At 35.5% G+C, this 16,373-nt stretch overlaps 1 protein-coding gene across 2 annotated transcripts in view; it reads right to left on the bottom strand.

Annotated features, from left to right (window-relative positions):
- Window positions 1-16,373, bottom strand: part of ANKRD12 (ankyrin repeat domain 12) — a 59,576-nt gene that overhangs the window by 24,966 nt on the left and 18,237 nt on the right. The window contains exons 2-4 of one of the 2 annotated variants that reach the window (XM_042031323.1): window positions 15,083-15,220; window positions 8,657-8,804; window positions 988-1,134 (exon numbers count right to left, since the gene is read on the bottom strand). In XM_042031323.1, coding sequence (XP_041887257.1) covers window positions 988-1,134; window positions 8,657-8,804; window positions 15,083-15,169 — 382 coding nt within the window. In that variant the 5' untranslated portion in view covers window positions 15,170-15,220. Of the gene's footprint in view, window positions 1-987; window positions 1,135-8,656; window positions 8,805-15,082; window positions 15,221-16,373 lie in introns of those variants that run through there. The other variant, XM_042031331.1, reaches the window with a different exon arrangement.

Here is a 16,373-nt window from a genome sequence, read left to right as displayed (position 1 = left end):
CAAGTTTTTAAATGGTCACTGTTAAGTTAATTAAAATGAGGTGAAGTAAAAAGATTGTCTACACTTGCCTTCAAAAATAACAATGACCAGTGAATAATTATATGTAAATAAAAGACATTTCACCCTTCACACGTATCAACACAATGCTGATTTTCAATGTGAAAAAGGGCATTTTGCAAAATCTTACTATTTTAAGCAAGTTTCTAGGACAGATGAAGCCTATCCAAACTACAAGGTTCACATAGTCTGGTATAAATTCTGCTGAATCAAGACAAAGCGTGATTACGCAGATGAGTATCTACCCTGCTTCCTCTTCCTCCAGCAAAATTCCACTGTATTTTTATGCAGTGGGATGCCAGTTTAAGGAATTACAGTCTGTGTACATTAATCCTCAGCTGTACCAACACAGCTGGGTAGACTGGATAGTTCCTTAAGGAAACCTTAAGCTATTTGCTTTTAAATAGCAATTCTGTAAGAACTTTACACCTGTACAACATATATACATACGTAAAGATTTTTTTTAAATACAGCTGGACCAAGGACAGTTTGAAATGGTGAATGAAAACCAAGATGTCCCTCCTCTCCCACTAAATCCTAAGGAAATGATCCCATTTCCTCCTAAATTAAAATCCTGCTCCAAAGTGAGACAGTAAGATAATAGTTAAGCTTCAGTTAAAAAAAAAAGCAAGCATTTCAGGCTTTAAATAATCCATAAGAACAGAGTCTGAGAGGCAAAAAAAATCAAAGGAAGAAATCTTCTATTTTTACACCTATCATAGTGCAAAGCTTTTCACATAAATACAGAAGATCAAGAATTTTTCATCAAATTACTCATCTAGGTGAAGTAAGTTCTAACAGAAGTATGAATGATTTAAAATATGTGAAAAAAAATCAAAGACTGCTGAAAAACATCAGGATTCAGAATATTCTGACTAGGACAGAACTAAACAGGCAAGAGGAAGAAAACTGTTAACTTTGTAAGATCACCTGGACTGTTGTCTCTTGCTGTCATCTGCATAAGAAGTGCCATCTGTTTGCGCTCTGACAGAGGGTAACCAAAAAGAATGCTAACCGGTGCTGATTTCTTATTCCCAGCATCCTTCTTCATTTTCTTTTTCTCCGGACCTTCCTTCTCTAGAAATAGGAACATTTAAAGACTCAAACTGCTGTTCCATCAGAAGAATATTTTTCTAGAAATAAAACCATCTCTTCAGGTCTGTAAACTGGTGATTGGTGGTAGGTGATGAAATACAGAAATTACACCTCTAACTTACTTCATTTGCATTAGTGATGGTTACCTGTTCTAATCGTATTAGGATAATAAGCTACTGAGACAAAGCACTTAAAGCTGTAAGCAGGATTACCAAAAAATTCTAAAAGATGAAAAACCTGTTTCACAGCAGGAATGCTCTATATGTCACAACTTGAATTCTCAGAGATTAAAAGTCAGGCAATTAAAAAATTCTGTAAAATCAGCTGGTCAGCTTTCAGCATTGAACACAGATCTGAGACTATGCTCTCTTCTACTTCTCTCAAGACACCATGTTAAAAATTAGGAAAAGACTATTTAATATTGGTATCTGCTAAGCAATTGGTTAAAAGATTGTTTCTCTCAAACTCATTCTGGTTTTTTATCTTAAAGCAATTTCTTCTCCAGAATTCATATCCTTCAAAAACATACAGCTATTTTATATACATAACTTCTTCCCTTTTATCAATATTTACGGAAGCTGTTTAATATTTCATGTCCATGTTTTAAACCAGGAGCTAAAATTACACATCTGAATAAACACATTAAAAAAGAAACAAAAACTCCCATGAAAACCAAGAAACTTTGTCATCTGCAAAAGCAGAAAACCTTAAAGGACTCCACTGAGGAAAACTTCTTTGACCTTCTGCAGAGAGGTAAAAATTAGAAGCTTAAGTCCCTTTGAGGTTCCTAGTTATCTTTTCCCTTTCTACAAATCTGCCTTCTTTGTTGTTTCATTTGTTTCCTCTCAACTCATTTTCTGCCTTCCCAGCCTTCTCTAAATCTCATTTTCTAGGCCTGATTACAGACACAAGCTCTACTAATGCAATGCTCTCGAGGCCCAGGAAGGCACATCAACAGTTTTTATCTTGAATTCCACACTGACCCATAAGAAATACATGATTTTACAGGCTAAACAATTACAAGCAACAGTATTTTAAGACTGGAAAGTTACATACCTATGTACATATTTTAAAAACCTCTATAAATTTATCCATCCTGTTTAAAAAGGAAACAAGATCCCTTTTACAGAATCAAATGATAATTTTTTTCCTAAACTGCAAGCAACTCATAGCCTTCAATACCTAAAGAATTAATTCAATACCCAAATCAACACTATTTGTGTTGTGCCCCATTGATAAAAACATCTGCATAGGAAAATCAAAAAAAAATGTTTACAATAAAATTGTACTTTCAACTTTTTCACTGCAAGTATGCTGTTCTCTCTGCAAGGATAATGCACAGCACACTCTTTATTGACTAATTTAGTACTTCTATCAAAATAACACATTTCAGCTTGACCAGCATAATCAGCTGCTTCTCAGCATATGCTATTTACTGCTCATGATTTTTTCCGTGAAAAACACACTTATCTTCATTCTGAATTATTCCTTACAATAATATAGCTATTTTCAGCTTGAGAAAATAATATATCAAAAGAAATGAAATAAAGCTTTTGATTATCTAGCTTCTACTCTTTTACCCACTGGGGTTGTCCAGATTTTTTGGGTTTTGCCTTTTTTTTTTCCCATCAGCACAATTTATTCCTGTCTCATGTTCAGTCTTGCATTTCAGTGGAGGGGTAAATTATTCTTCTATTACATTTTATTAACACAGTGTTTGCAAAGCATTTCTAGATCTTACCAAATTAAACTACCCAATAAGAATACAACTGTTCTCACCAAGTTATACTGTAATTATGCACTTACCACTCAAAAAGAGACAGTTTTACTAAAATGGCTATGAGACTTCATATGTATTTTCAGTAAGTCTAAACAGTTCCATGAACAAAAATCAGTACGATCAACAAAAAACCTAAGAAAGTCTCAAGACTCCAGCAGGTGCACCTGCTAATCCACTTACTGGAGTATGTTCTGGACAAGGCTATTGCTTTTCCCCCCAAAGATCTCATGGATACGACCTGGATCTGAGTATACAAGGTAAAACAAAATAGGACAAGAGGAGTGGAAGAAAGCCAAAAAAAAACCAACCAGGGAGTAGGGCATATAAAATAGGAAGTCTGATACATCAAAAAATAAATCGATGTTGCAAGACTACCATCACACAGTACACTACACTTGAACAGGAGGAGAGCACCTTAACATTTAGGAACTTCCAACTTTTTAGCTATTCTTTGTCTTGTGGCAACAGAAAACTTTTCACAGCTGTGTACTTGATGTTTCTACAATTTGAACAGCAATAACTTCCCTAATAGAGGAATAGCATCAGTTTAAGACACTACATTTAGGTTGAATTTAATATATAAAATTGACTGCTAAACTCAATTAGCTGGTTTGGTTTTTTGGTGGGGTTTTTTTGTTGGTTTGGTTTTTTTTTTGGTTGGCTGGTTTCTGTTTTGTTGTTTGGGCATTTTTTTGGTTGGTTTTTTGGTTATTGGGGTTTTTTGGTGGGTGTTTTTTTAGATTTTGAGCATTTTGTTTTCAGATTCTATGGAATGCAAATACCTTCTTTTACATTCACATTCTCATTGTTGTCTGCTGTTCTTCAGCACTTAAAAATAGTATATAAGGGAATTTTTTACTTTTTATTAAAAAATAAAAACAAGAACTCTTCAAGTGGCTTCATGTTTAACCACCTTCATTAAATAAACTTCATAATACACAGCCAAATCCATCTGGACAGTATCTTTTTAAGATTTTCCCTTTGCAACACAAGCTTTTCACCAAACACTTAAAAAAATAATTTTGAAATATTCAGGTTATGTGAAAGAGGAATTTAGGAGCACTTGAGCACTTATTTGTAAAGTAGCCCAATGAAATTCACTCACAATACTTAAAACGTACTGGCACAAGGAACAGCAGAAACACCACTGATTATTTTAGGATAATTTATGCATGACAGATTTTGTCCCAAGGCAACCAATAATACATCTGGGTTCTTGTTTGCCTTTTTTTTTTTTTTACTTGGATAAATTACAAATACCCACTCAAGTAATTTTTAATGGTTTAGAAAATTAAATTATTAAGTAATGTAGTATGTGGATTTCTCAAAACAAATCATGCCAAACTAACAAAGTATTTCATTTGGTAAAATAATCACCTTAGTAAGTGGACAAAAGAAATTAGGGAAAAAAACCTCACCAAATTCAAACTTCAGGGCTCACGATAGTCTGTTTTCATGTAAAAGACTCTATCATAGTCCAAATTGTAAAGAATAACAGGATCAAAAAATAGGACCATGCAAAATTAAAATAGAAACTGCTTGAAATAAATGCTATGAAGTTATAAGATTGAATGATATACAGCCAAAGACTAACATGTTCATTGCTAATGATTGTACAAGATGGGTCAAGATAACTGCAGATGATGAAGTTCAGAGACAGAATTACTCAGCTCTGCGTGATCATGGCAACCTGACTGAAGTTATTTTCCAAGAGAAACACATCATGACTGGCTGTGGTTCCTACCCTCAGGGAAAGAGAAAGCTCAGAATGTGATGCAGAGACCTCACAGTGCACTTAACAATGCAGAGATTTCAAGGTACTACTGTGATACCTAATTAATCAAGTTTATGACATTTATTTAACAAAACCAACACACAAAACCACCTCCCCTTGCCTGCCTCTAGCCCAAACAACAGTTAAATAAACTTGTTATAGTTGAACAATAAGCCCAAATCCAGCAAGTGGTGCGTCAACAGTCTCTTCAACACCCCCACTCACCCCTGTAACTACAGGAAGCACAAGCACAGAAATTGTGTAACTGCGATGTACCCATGCAACATGAAGAGGTCAGTTGCTTTGCTCTTCTGGATGTCAGCTAAGTGCTAAAAGAAGTATGACTGTGCCACGTTTGGACTACTTTAAAGACTGAAATTGAAGGGATCAGAGAACAAAACCAAGATCCTACTATAAACAGTAAATCTGGAGAACATAATTTTCAAGAAAGATCAACAAATTACCATGTTCAGTGTAATTGTAACTCGTTCCTGAATAATCAACTGTGTAACATCTTTACAATGAAAAGATTTTTAGGATCTGCGGCTATATTTAATTATTATGAAAAATTCAAATTTATCTCTTTAGACTAATAAGGTGGAGAAAGCAAACAAATCTGACCTCTGCAAAATCAACACTTGTGGTTATTGGAATAAGAACAGTAGGCATCAGAGGTTATTTAAAACTAACCAGATTATTTAAATAAATTAAGAAAATTCAAATAACTCTATTTAAGTAGTTTAAATAACTGATGGCTTTTCAATCCAATTATGGTTTTGGATTGGGAGATTTAATATCAGAGAATTTATTTTAAAAGATAAGAAAAATAATTCTGCTTTGACCATCCAATCCAGCAGTCTCAATCAAAGCTTGCACACAGACTCCTCCGTAAGACTTACCTATAAACAGATTAAAGCTATACTGCAGTATAAATAAATTTGTCTGCAGTATGTATACATTGTATTAGCTTTTTGTGGTTGCTCTGACCAAGAACGGGGATGTCATGAGAGAGCCCTCAGTTCAGGGTAGCCACCACAATCAGGGGAGTGTCACAGACAGCGCCACACAACAGAAGAAACACAACAGGATGCTGCTGATAAACACAGGGACAGAGTGTCCTTCCAGGTGTGTCCTGTTCCCAGGGGCCTCTTCAGAAGGCCACAGCTCTCCTGGGACTCATGTTCTCTTTCAGACCTGTGCAGACTTTGCAGCTACTTCAGCCATCTCAACTGGCATTGCAGGACTGCCTTTACACAACTGGATGCAGTCTCCGTGGCTACTAAATTATTAAGAAAGTAACTAAAAGGCTCAATATTGAAATATCGAATACAAATTTATTGCAGCATTTTCTTAAGAAAAAAAAATTAAATTTACATTTAGATAAAGAGGTGGGCTATAATTGTTCTGGACTCTTACAGTACTATACAAATGCTATTTGGTTTCAATTTTGCCAAAACTGACTGGGTGCAAAATGTACTTTATGTATAGTGCTGCAGAAATCAAATGGAAAAAAAATCCCCAAACATTTCAGTGTTATGTTAACATTCATTTTGGCTGTCCATGTTCATTACCACTTGCAGTATTTAGACAATACCTGAAGTAGAAAACAAAAAAAGCTCACCAGAGAGAGAAGCAAAGGAGCAAGTTTTACAAAAATCAGTAAAGAAAAGACAAAATGTTAGTTTACGGAAGACCCAGAGATACAACCAAGAAAGCTCTAATGATGTAAAGCTCTAAAAATTAGGTATTCCCATTCTATGACTCATTTACATGCCTAAACAGGATGAAATCCAGTCATCATGGAGTTCCTACAATCAGCTAGCGACCCTCCCACGTATCTGGGGGATAAACCATTTATTAAACTATTAGATTTTTTTATCCCCTAGCTACTTTTATGGCAATTTTTTTCTAACTCAGACACATTTTTAATGACCTTAAAGGTGATAAGAAGCTTTTCATCACCTCTTCTTTTCCCCCCTCTGTCTCTGATTACATTCTCATTTCCAAAAACTTACTTTCTTCCTTCTCAACACTCTCCATTCTCTGTACACAGCTATCAGGGAGACATTTCTCTCAGAGGTAACAGCTTAGCTCACTGAGAGCAAACCTTTTCCATGTCTAATGCCAAGTTTGTGCCAGAAGCAGCACTGCATTTCATGATCACTCATGTCAGTCCTAATCCATGTCAGTGACAAACTTGGCACCAATTTAAGTATCTAATTCCCAGCGGTCTAATCTAATTGGTTAGGCACAGAATCAGCATTACAGGAACAGTTTTTTCATCCCAGTAATGCTCCTGCTCTAAAGTTTCTGGAAGGCTTACGCACCAAGTTTCCCACCTGCAAAGGGCAGTTGCTCTTACCTCCTTACCTCAGCAGAAACGAAATGTTTGCCAAGCTGTCATGTTTGCTACCATAGTTAAGAGCCACGTGCCTTCTACTTTTATGTTAAGTATTTCTTGCCCATACTTGAATTGTCTATTTCATCTCCCTGCTACAACTTGTGACAAAAAGATTTTGTAGCGTGAGCACTGTCTTATTGTGCACGTCTACATGTCTGAAGTAACCAATCTTGTTTATAGCAGCTGTGACAATAGAGGCTATAGCACAAGACACACAAAAAGTTCTCCTACTTTACAAGATGCTTGTGACAATGACTTATTTAAAGTTGATGGGGGTGGGGAGACACAACAAAAGATTTTCAACACAGAAAACTTTTGATAAATACTAGATATTACATCTACACACATTTATTTCCATTATGAAAAAAAGAGTTATGGTCTAATACCAAGCAAAAAATTTAATAAAGCAGATGTTGGGAGCATACTTCTAATTTAGACATGGTGTTTTCAGAATCAAGTGGTATCATGAATAGTGTAAGACTCAAGAATGCTGTAAAACCACTGAAAACAGAACTAAAGCTAGGAGCATCGTTTTGTAATGTGATTATTTCAATATGGATTTCATACTACAGTCTCTTTACAGTAATATGTATGTATTATCAAAAAGCCAAGTCTTCTGCATGAAATCAATCCTGAACAAAAATTAAACACACACTGAGGTATACACCTCCATCTTGCCTTTAAACCTCAGCACATTAACGGAACTACCCAGTCCTGAAAATATTCAAATGTACAATAAGAAATGCATAAAAAAGTGTAGCACTGAGCCTTTGAGAAATTTGGGAACATGCGTTCTGCTGGCCACGGATACTGTTTGGTTATCAACTGAACTATTACTGTTATTGCACAATGACATCGATAATTAGTTACCTAAACCCAGAGATAACTGTACCTCTTGGAATGTATCCAGCTCCCTCCATCTTGATTTGAAAAGAACTCTGTTAAGAATGGTAGTTTGAAGCCTTGAAATCAGTTCTAATAGAGTAAGCTTAAGCTTACTCTATTAGAAGAACTACTCAGCCTGTGCAGAAAATTTACAGATCATAGGAACTTAAACTGGAAGGAAAGTGTGCTCTCCACGACCAGTTTAATTAGCTCTGTCACCTTAGCAACCTTTTTTTTGTATGAAGAACAGTACATCTACCAATCTATCTGACGCTCCCTCCCAAAAAAAGGCTATGAAAGGCTGACAGCTGTGTCTCAAATCAAGGCATCGACATGGTTTTTCATCCGTTTACTCATTTAAACAAATGGACCTCTAGAGATGACAATACAAAGAAAGATTTGTTACTGAAACAGAAGGAAAGAATGAGGTTAGGAAACAACTGGGGGATACAGATCAACTGTGGTGGCATGCTGGCCATTGCTAATGACAGGATGAAAGCCTATCAGACTGAGATGCAACAATCAGAAGCAAGCAAGCAACTTTTATACTTAGTATTCTTTTTAAAGAGAAAAAGAAATCAATATAAAAACATACTATACAATTAATTAAGTCAGGATGTATTTTACCGACAAATAATTAGTTAAGGAAATAAAAAGATTCTACCTGTGTCTGAATTGCGATCTTCATTTCTGGATGGACTAATAGTAAAAGGAAGTTTACGTTTCATGGAAGACTTTTCTTTCATCTCCTTCCCCACATCACTCCTATCCACTTTTGGAGTTTTGCTGTAGGATGCAATCTTGTCCTTGCTCTAATATAAATAAAAAGTATACTAAGTAATTTTTGCATAAAGCAGAATAGTCTTATAATATATACAGACTGAAAGGACTGATATGTGTGAATGTATGTGCTTGTGTATAAGTTTGTGTATTACCCAGTTTTTTGAATAAACAAAATAATCAATGGCATGTTGTTTTAAAATTATTAACTTCTATGTCATTTCTACTTTCAGATACACCACTGTAGAAATGCTGTTCACTATTAAAGCCTTCATTAATTAGCAAAGGAACAACACAAACTAAACAAAAATTTGCCAAGTCTTGATGACCACCCCAATTTCCTTCCCTGACCATAACATAATAATCCCACTAAAAGCACATTAAAAGCCCACACTGCAATTCAGACTGTGAATTGTAAAGCCCCCAAACCCCCCTAATTACCCTCCCCAGCCTCTACTCCCACCCTGTAAAGCATCCATAAAGAATTCCCTTTCTATTTCAACAATAATAGTCTAATGTTTCATTTTAGAAAATCTGTGAAGAAACGTTTAAAGTTCATATCAAATTTAGAAAAAACAGGTACAAGCTATTTGGATTTTTGAGGTATATAAATCTAGGGATTTTTGTCTTATAAACCATATTTCAAATAAACAGAGAAAAGCCTAAACGGGCCCAATATTAATTTATACTTGGATTACTTCACTAATACAGGAGGAAAGAATGTAAAAGATACCAGGTTAAAGACTGCTTGAGAGAACCCGCTGCAAACCCCAACATTTTAGCCTACCAATCGAGATGCAATGCAGAGACACCATGTTCTCTGTTCACTACATGCTGCAGAAACACATTATCCAGCTATGTCAGCTAACACAACTCCCCAGCTTTATATCATTCTTAACACATGATCAGATGAAATCACTAACAGATTCATCTCCTAAACGTAGAAGAAGAACATACACTGTCTTGCCAATCACTGAAAATCAAAAGGCTGGTCCTTGGTACTTCTGAAGATTTATTCTGATTGAAGGAAAACTAGAAAAGAGCTTCAAGTAAAGGTATTGTTCTCAAAGGCACCTTTCCTTTTTAAAAAAAAAAAAAACTCAGGTAAGAAGAAGTGATTATAAAAAGAACCTGCAAACTCTATAACCTTCAGAAGACAAATGTGCCAGGAAAATGACAAATAAGCCATTAGTCTATGTCAACAGAATTCCTGAGGTATAAAGGCTGCTGCCCACAGAGAACACATACCTTCTTCACTCCGAGTTTAGAAACCCAAAAGACCAAAATCCAAAACCAAAATGCAGAATAAAAACCCACACACCAAAACTAAAGCCAACCCTCCTTCAAAACCCCAATGGAGGTTTTTTTTACATTTTTTACATGCTAGAATAAGAAAATCTAAAAACCTAAACCCTTTAAGATTCCCCACAGCCCTTGGGAAATACAGTGCCTGTGGTATTACTTATGGAACAAGCTAATCCATCTAACACAAGTCATCATTTGCAAATGCATCTGTAAGTTGATAAAAGCAGATCCAAACTCCATTAAGCCTTTTCTGATTGCTTCCACTACACACTCAAGTTTCCCACTTGACCCCAATCTCACCACGGGCTTTCTCATCCCTTGTTCCAAACAATCCAATTATTTCCCATATCTGTGTATTTAAATTTCCCACAATATTATAAAGTGGCATTAAAAATGTATTGCTTTCTCTAGAATATTATCTTATGTTAGGTATTATGCAATAGAAAGGATGAACTAAAAATAATTTATAATTCCTAAACAGGAAACATTGGTTTCAACTTGTTCTGTAGAAAAAAAAAAAAAACAAAACAACAAACCCACAACTTTTTGCTGCTGGTAATCTTTAAAAAGAAACCCTTTTTTGGGGGCACTCATCAGTAAAATACATTTGTAGGTGCTCACAAAGAGGCACAAGCTGCTTAAGTAATTTGATAGCTTTACATTTATTCTTAAATTGCTTGTATGTATTATGTTAAATATTACGACTGATGCACTAGTTTTTGAGTAATGACTGAAAATTAATTTTGTAATGATCTAATTAGGAGGAGAGGTAGTTCAAAATGCATACTTTCAGATAAATAAGAACACATTGAAAATGAAAAAAAAAGGCTATCTATAGAATACACAGAAACAGAAAAAAAAAAGACACTATTTTGTTCCTTAGATGCTAATTTCCTTAGTGGAAATAAGCACTCAGCATTCAGCGGTGGACTTTCCAATCCAAAAGATGCAATGAACAGGGTGTTTGAGAAGTCTGTACAAAGTTGATGCTATTTATTATTTTTGGTGACAATGCTGAAATAGAGATACAATCAGATATGCAGACATCATCACAACTGAGAGGGAGAAGCAAAAAGCCCTGGCAAGGAGAATGTAAAATGACTGACTGATCTGAAAAGCAGTCTTAATACAAAACAAAAGAGGAAAAGCCAGGGTAAAACCAAGGTTTTCCAAACTGATAAAAAAAATTAACTGTACAATCCCAAAATGCTGTGTTAAAAGACAGAAAACTCTAAACAGCATCCTGGATTCAACTTCAAGTAAAGGAAGGCAAGAAGAAGTAGAAATCCTGCAGGTTAGACCAGGCATTCCATTTTAAAGAGTGGGCATTCACTGTTCCAGTTGCTCCTGGTCATTGCAACAGCATGGACATCTCTTTTTCAGGGTCCAAAGCAAGGCTCAAAACTCAGCATCAACAGGTCTGTGCATTACTTTAATGTGATCCATGGAAGCAACCCAAAATGGAGTTGACATTTTTCATAAAATAACCTGTAAGTCCTGCGGACTTTCTAAAGAGATTAATTAACCTAAAGTGAAAACTGCTAATTGGATAAAACACTGCAGACATGTTGATGTTCAGAAAACTAAACTACTGCTGCAAAGTCAAAAGCATTACATACTTTCCATGTCCACTACAGTTAGAGAACATTTAATGGCTTTAGACTGCAACAGGAGACTAGCAAAGGTTATTTATTCTTCTACTAAACATCTAACTCTATGCCAGTCAGCATAATTAAGTATCAGAATAAACTGCCCAAGGAGACAGGAATTTCCATCAGGCAAGCCTTTAAAGAAAAGGTCTGGCAAACATCTGTCAGGAACTGCTTACAGCTTATTCTACTCTGGGGCAAATGGATGAACTGGATCTGCATGTCTCAACATTTAATGCATGCCTCACTGGAGGATGTAGTAACAAGGAAAAATTTTCACTGTCAACAAAACCATACTAGTGTGCTGTGATGAGGAACACATTTTTAATCTGTTCAACAGGAACTGTCTCAGAAGGCTCACAAACAGCAGTCTGGACAATTTCTTGATATCCCATTCCAGCTCTATTGTCTGGTACTGCTACAATCAATGACAAGACACAAAAGGAGACAACAGAGAGCCATATAATCTAGCAGATGTACTAAGCCCAGGGAGAACAAGCATTCTTTTTCTGCCTATCAAAGATAATTACATACTGAAGCGTGTTCTGTATGGTATTAAATGGTTTTTGGCACTGTTGTTGGAGTCTTCCAAGGAGAGAATTAATTCTTACAAACTCCAAATGTGTTTCTCCTTTGGATGACATATCCATTGTTTACTTCCTGAGTTTGGCCATATAAAGTATAAATTCAGATAAATTAAAATTTCATTATGTTCGTATGTTTATGAAATATTTTATGCAAACATTAGATGGCCTAGCTGCTGTACACACTCATACTGTTTTTTAATGCTTGCCAGATGAGCAACTGAAATAAAAATACATGTACCCTAAAGCATACATGATATAAACTCAGCTTATTAACAGGAATGTTATTTCTAATGGGTTTTTTTGAGTTCTCAGAAGACCTGAACACATAGCTGATTTACATAGCTATTCACTGGTTGTTGAGGCTGTATTATAAGCATTAATTTCTGGACAAATATGAAAGATTATGCCTGATAATAACAACAGTAACTTCACTACGTTTCTCTGTCAACAGTTAAGAGTGCACAACCAGAACTAGCTAAACAGTGTAACAACTATGAAAGGGAAATCAAACCCTGCAAGTGTTTTTTCTTTTATCTTATGTTAAGCACTGGAATAGTCTTATGCCATTTAGGCCATTACAGCTTTTACTTTGAGAAAAATGAGGATTTTTTTAATGGAGTGGTATCCTTTAGCATTACTGTTCACTTGTAAGAGGCACAGTTTTGTATGAACATTATTTCACACTGGGCTTTCGTATTTCCTTACATCAATTACACTAGCTAATGAATCCCTAACATTTTGCATAGTAACTTTTAAAGCTTTAAGAACTATTACTTTTAAATTCATGGTTGCAAATGTTTATGCATTGAGAAAAATCTTTATTTGCTTTACAGAAATTTCCACTACTTTTTAAAGACATTTCATTAAAATTATCACTGTTGATTTGGCCTGGTCAATCTTTATTTCAGAGTTCTATGTTTGTGTATATAGTACAGATTTGCCTTCATGACTTTGTGTTGTTCAAACTCACATTTTACTCTTAGCCTATCTCCTGCCAAATTCTAAATTATTTTCTTGGCTGGATCTAAATTATGGCATTTTGGCAATATTTTCTCTATTTTTTCTAATACACTCTAAAGAGTAGAGATTAGTCGAAGGCCAGCTGAACACTTCTCACAATTGTCTGTGTGTTAGAGAACAAGTATGTGACAGAGTAAGTGACTATTTAACATAACCATGTATTCAGTTCTTCTCAAAAGATGACAACTGTATTTATTATGCTAAAAACCTGAATACAGGAATATCAACTGAGACACTTATGTTCTTTATTAATAATAATAATACTCCATTTTTATTTAGGATCTTATATTTTCAGCACTACACATACAATTCCAAACCACACCCTACACTATTCTAATCTCAAGTCGTACACTGTACCAGGGCGGACACTGAGCAACACCGGATAAAACAGTGCAAGCAGTTTATCAATTTACTTTTTGGTATCAACTTCATCAGTCCATCACTGGGATTCCATATTCATACACTTGGTCAAACTTCTGTTCCCTCCTCTTTACCTAAATTACTGAATGACACTTCAATTGATCATATCTCAAACAAGGACCAGAATAAAAAGAAAGAAAAACCAAACCCAACAGTATTTCATCCCTTTACTAGTAAGCCAATTTCCTTTCCACGTGTTACTCTCTTATTTTTCCCTTCTTATCTAAGTAGTTCAGCAGAGCGAGCAGAAAGAATTACCTTTGCCTCACTTTACTGGGACCAATGAAACAAACTGGAAAAAGACCAAAAGGTCTAAAGGTTTCTATGAACTTTTTTGGAAGGCAAAAAGTTGCAAGTAGATGCTGAATCTTCTAATCTTTTTCTATTTTTTAACCTCTTCCTGTCCTGCATCCATTCATCAAATGGTCTTGCAGAGAACACAGATTTCAACAAAAGAGTAAGTCTGACCACACACACACAAAAAATCCTTTTCTAGAGAAGACCGTTCTAAAGATTGCTGTGAAACAAACAGATTCTCTCTCCCTAGGGCAACATACATGTAACTCATCGTTCTCAATGCAGAGTATTATTCCAGCTTCTGTTATTCATGAGCAGTACAGATAAACCCATGGTCTACTGTACACGTGTACTAGCCAGACACATTGGAGAACTGGGTGATTTGCAACTTAGCTCCAGAACTCTAAAAATTATGGGATACTTCACATTTATAAACAACAAACCACTCTTCAGCATGACTGGATTTCCCATATTCCTTCATTCTCTAACACTCAAAAGTGGATTGTACAATTTTTAAATGGGACTCCCTTGTACAGGAGCTACTCTCAAGCTTTGTGCAGCATTTGGCTTTTAAGTCCTCCCTCACAGAGTGAAAAAGTCCCCGTGTTATAAAGGAATATAAGAAACTGGTGTTTTTCTTTGGTCTGTGCTCTGTCACACCTTCACGAATGTTTTGTGTGTTTGTTACAGAGAGTAACATGTTGTAAAATAAAATAAAATATGGATCATTCTTCTTGTGAGTATATACAGACTTCATTTTAGCTAAGATGTAGAGGCTAACACTAGCTTACATCAAATAAAACCAAAGCACCCAGCTTCCTTTTAAATTAACCTGCAAGTTACAATAAAAGTCAAATTCTGTCCCACAGTTTAACTTACAGTTAAAGCAATGTAAAAATGTATAATTTTTTTTCTATACTGAAGATATCAGAACACAAATTCATATTTATTTCTTCCCATTACAGCAACAAAAAAAATGACATATACTTCATTTTACTGAAGTTAAATGGGCATCAACATAATTTTTGTTACCTTTCTTGCAGTTGTTTTTTCCACCATGGTGCTATTGCTGTCAGAATTTTCAACTTTAACTGTTTTTGTAGACCCAAATTTGGGCATTTTATAGCTGTTTAGCTAGCTGTATCTTGTATCAGCGGGTTCATCCTGTGTCTGAAAAACAAACAAACAGCATTACATAAATATACACACTGCGGTGTCATTTCAGGACAAATATTACTGCAGATGGTAAAGAGCTGAATAGTACCCCAAAAAAGATGACTAATAATGACACCAGCCTTCAAGCATCCTCCTCATATGCAGCTCAAACCTTGGGGCAAAACCCCAAAAGGTCTAACATGGCTGTTGCTGGGGATGGTGTCGTGAAAAAAGCACCAAGTCAGCTGCTGAACTGCTTCACCCCTCTAGCTTACCTTCTTGGAAGACTTAACATTTTTGGTTATTTTAATAGGTCCATAGGTTCAGTATCTCACTTCATGTTAAATGCACTAAGACTTGGAAAGATGCACAAGATTTCTAGAAACACTGGGAAGAGAATTTAGGTTTTCTAGCTTGAGAAACTGAAATATTGTATATTCAAAGTTGTATGAAAAGAAAGTCAGGTCTTGTGGTTTATTATCCTTCCTGTTGGATCAAGAGATGCCTGCTAGAAGAAAAATCTTCTAAAGCTTAGACCTGGAACTAGAAACCTTAATTTCCACGGTCTATCAAATTATATACATAAGTCACCACTAGAGACAGATATGTATCTATATAAAGCTTCAAGAGCTGTGTAGTGTTTCATCTCCATCTCAAAAAAGTGTCATTACAGATTCACATAATGGAAGAGGTCTGACTTGCCTCTTCCATAGAAGGAAGAGCCACCCTTTTTGTAAGAATGCCTGAGAGGAAAGGTCACACAAAGGTAAAACTGCATTTGACAGCACTTCAAAGCTGGTGACTTTTTAATGGGTCTTTTTGAGTTGATGTATTTTGTTATAAGTATTTATGTGATCACAATCTTACTGAGGTGTAGTAATTTCATGCCTGAGCAAGTCATCATTTCAGATGCAACACTCCTATTGTAGCTTTACCATTAAGATTTTGGGATCATCACATAAGAGAATTTGTTGCTGTTTTAGGACCATGGCTACTATTTTGGTTTGACATGGCTAACTGACAACAAAACTGGTGCAGACGACTTTGAGAAAACTGTATTGCACACTATGCCTGACACACAAGATGTTGATATTCAAACAAATTTCTACATCCTGCCCACCCATCCATCCCCCACAAGGCTTTAACTATGGAAAATTTGAGTATTTGT

The sequence above is a fragment of the Corvus kubaryi genome, unplaced genomic scaffold (genome assembly GCF_017639235.1).
Source record: "Corvus kubaryi isolate FWS band 111438036 unplaced genomic scaffold, C.kubaryi_AGA036_p1.0 132, whole genome shotgun sequence".
In the NCBI taxonomy this organism is placed as follows: Eukaryota; Metazoa; Chordata; class Aves; order Passeriformes; family Corvidae; genus Corvus; species Corvus kubaryi.
Note: the sequence above shows the minus strand (reverse complement) of the source record. Positions and strands in the feature narration are given on the sequence as shown.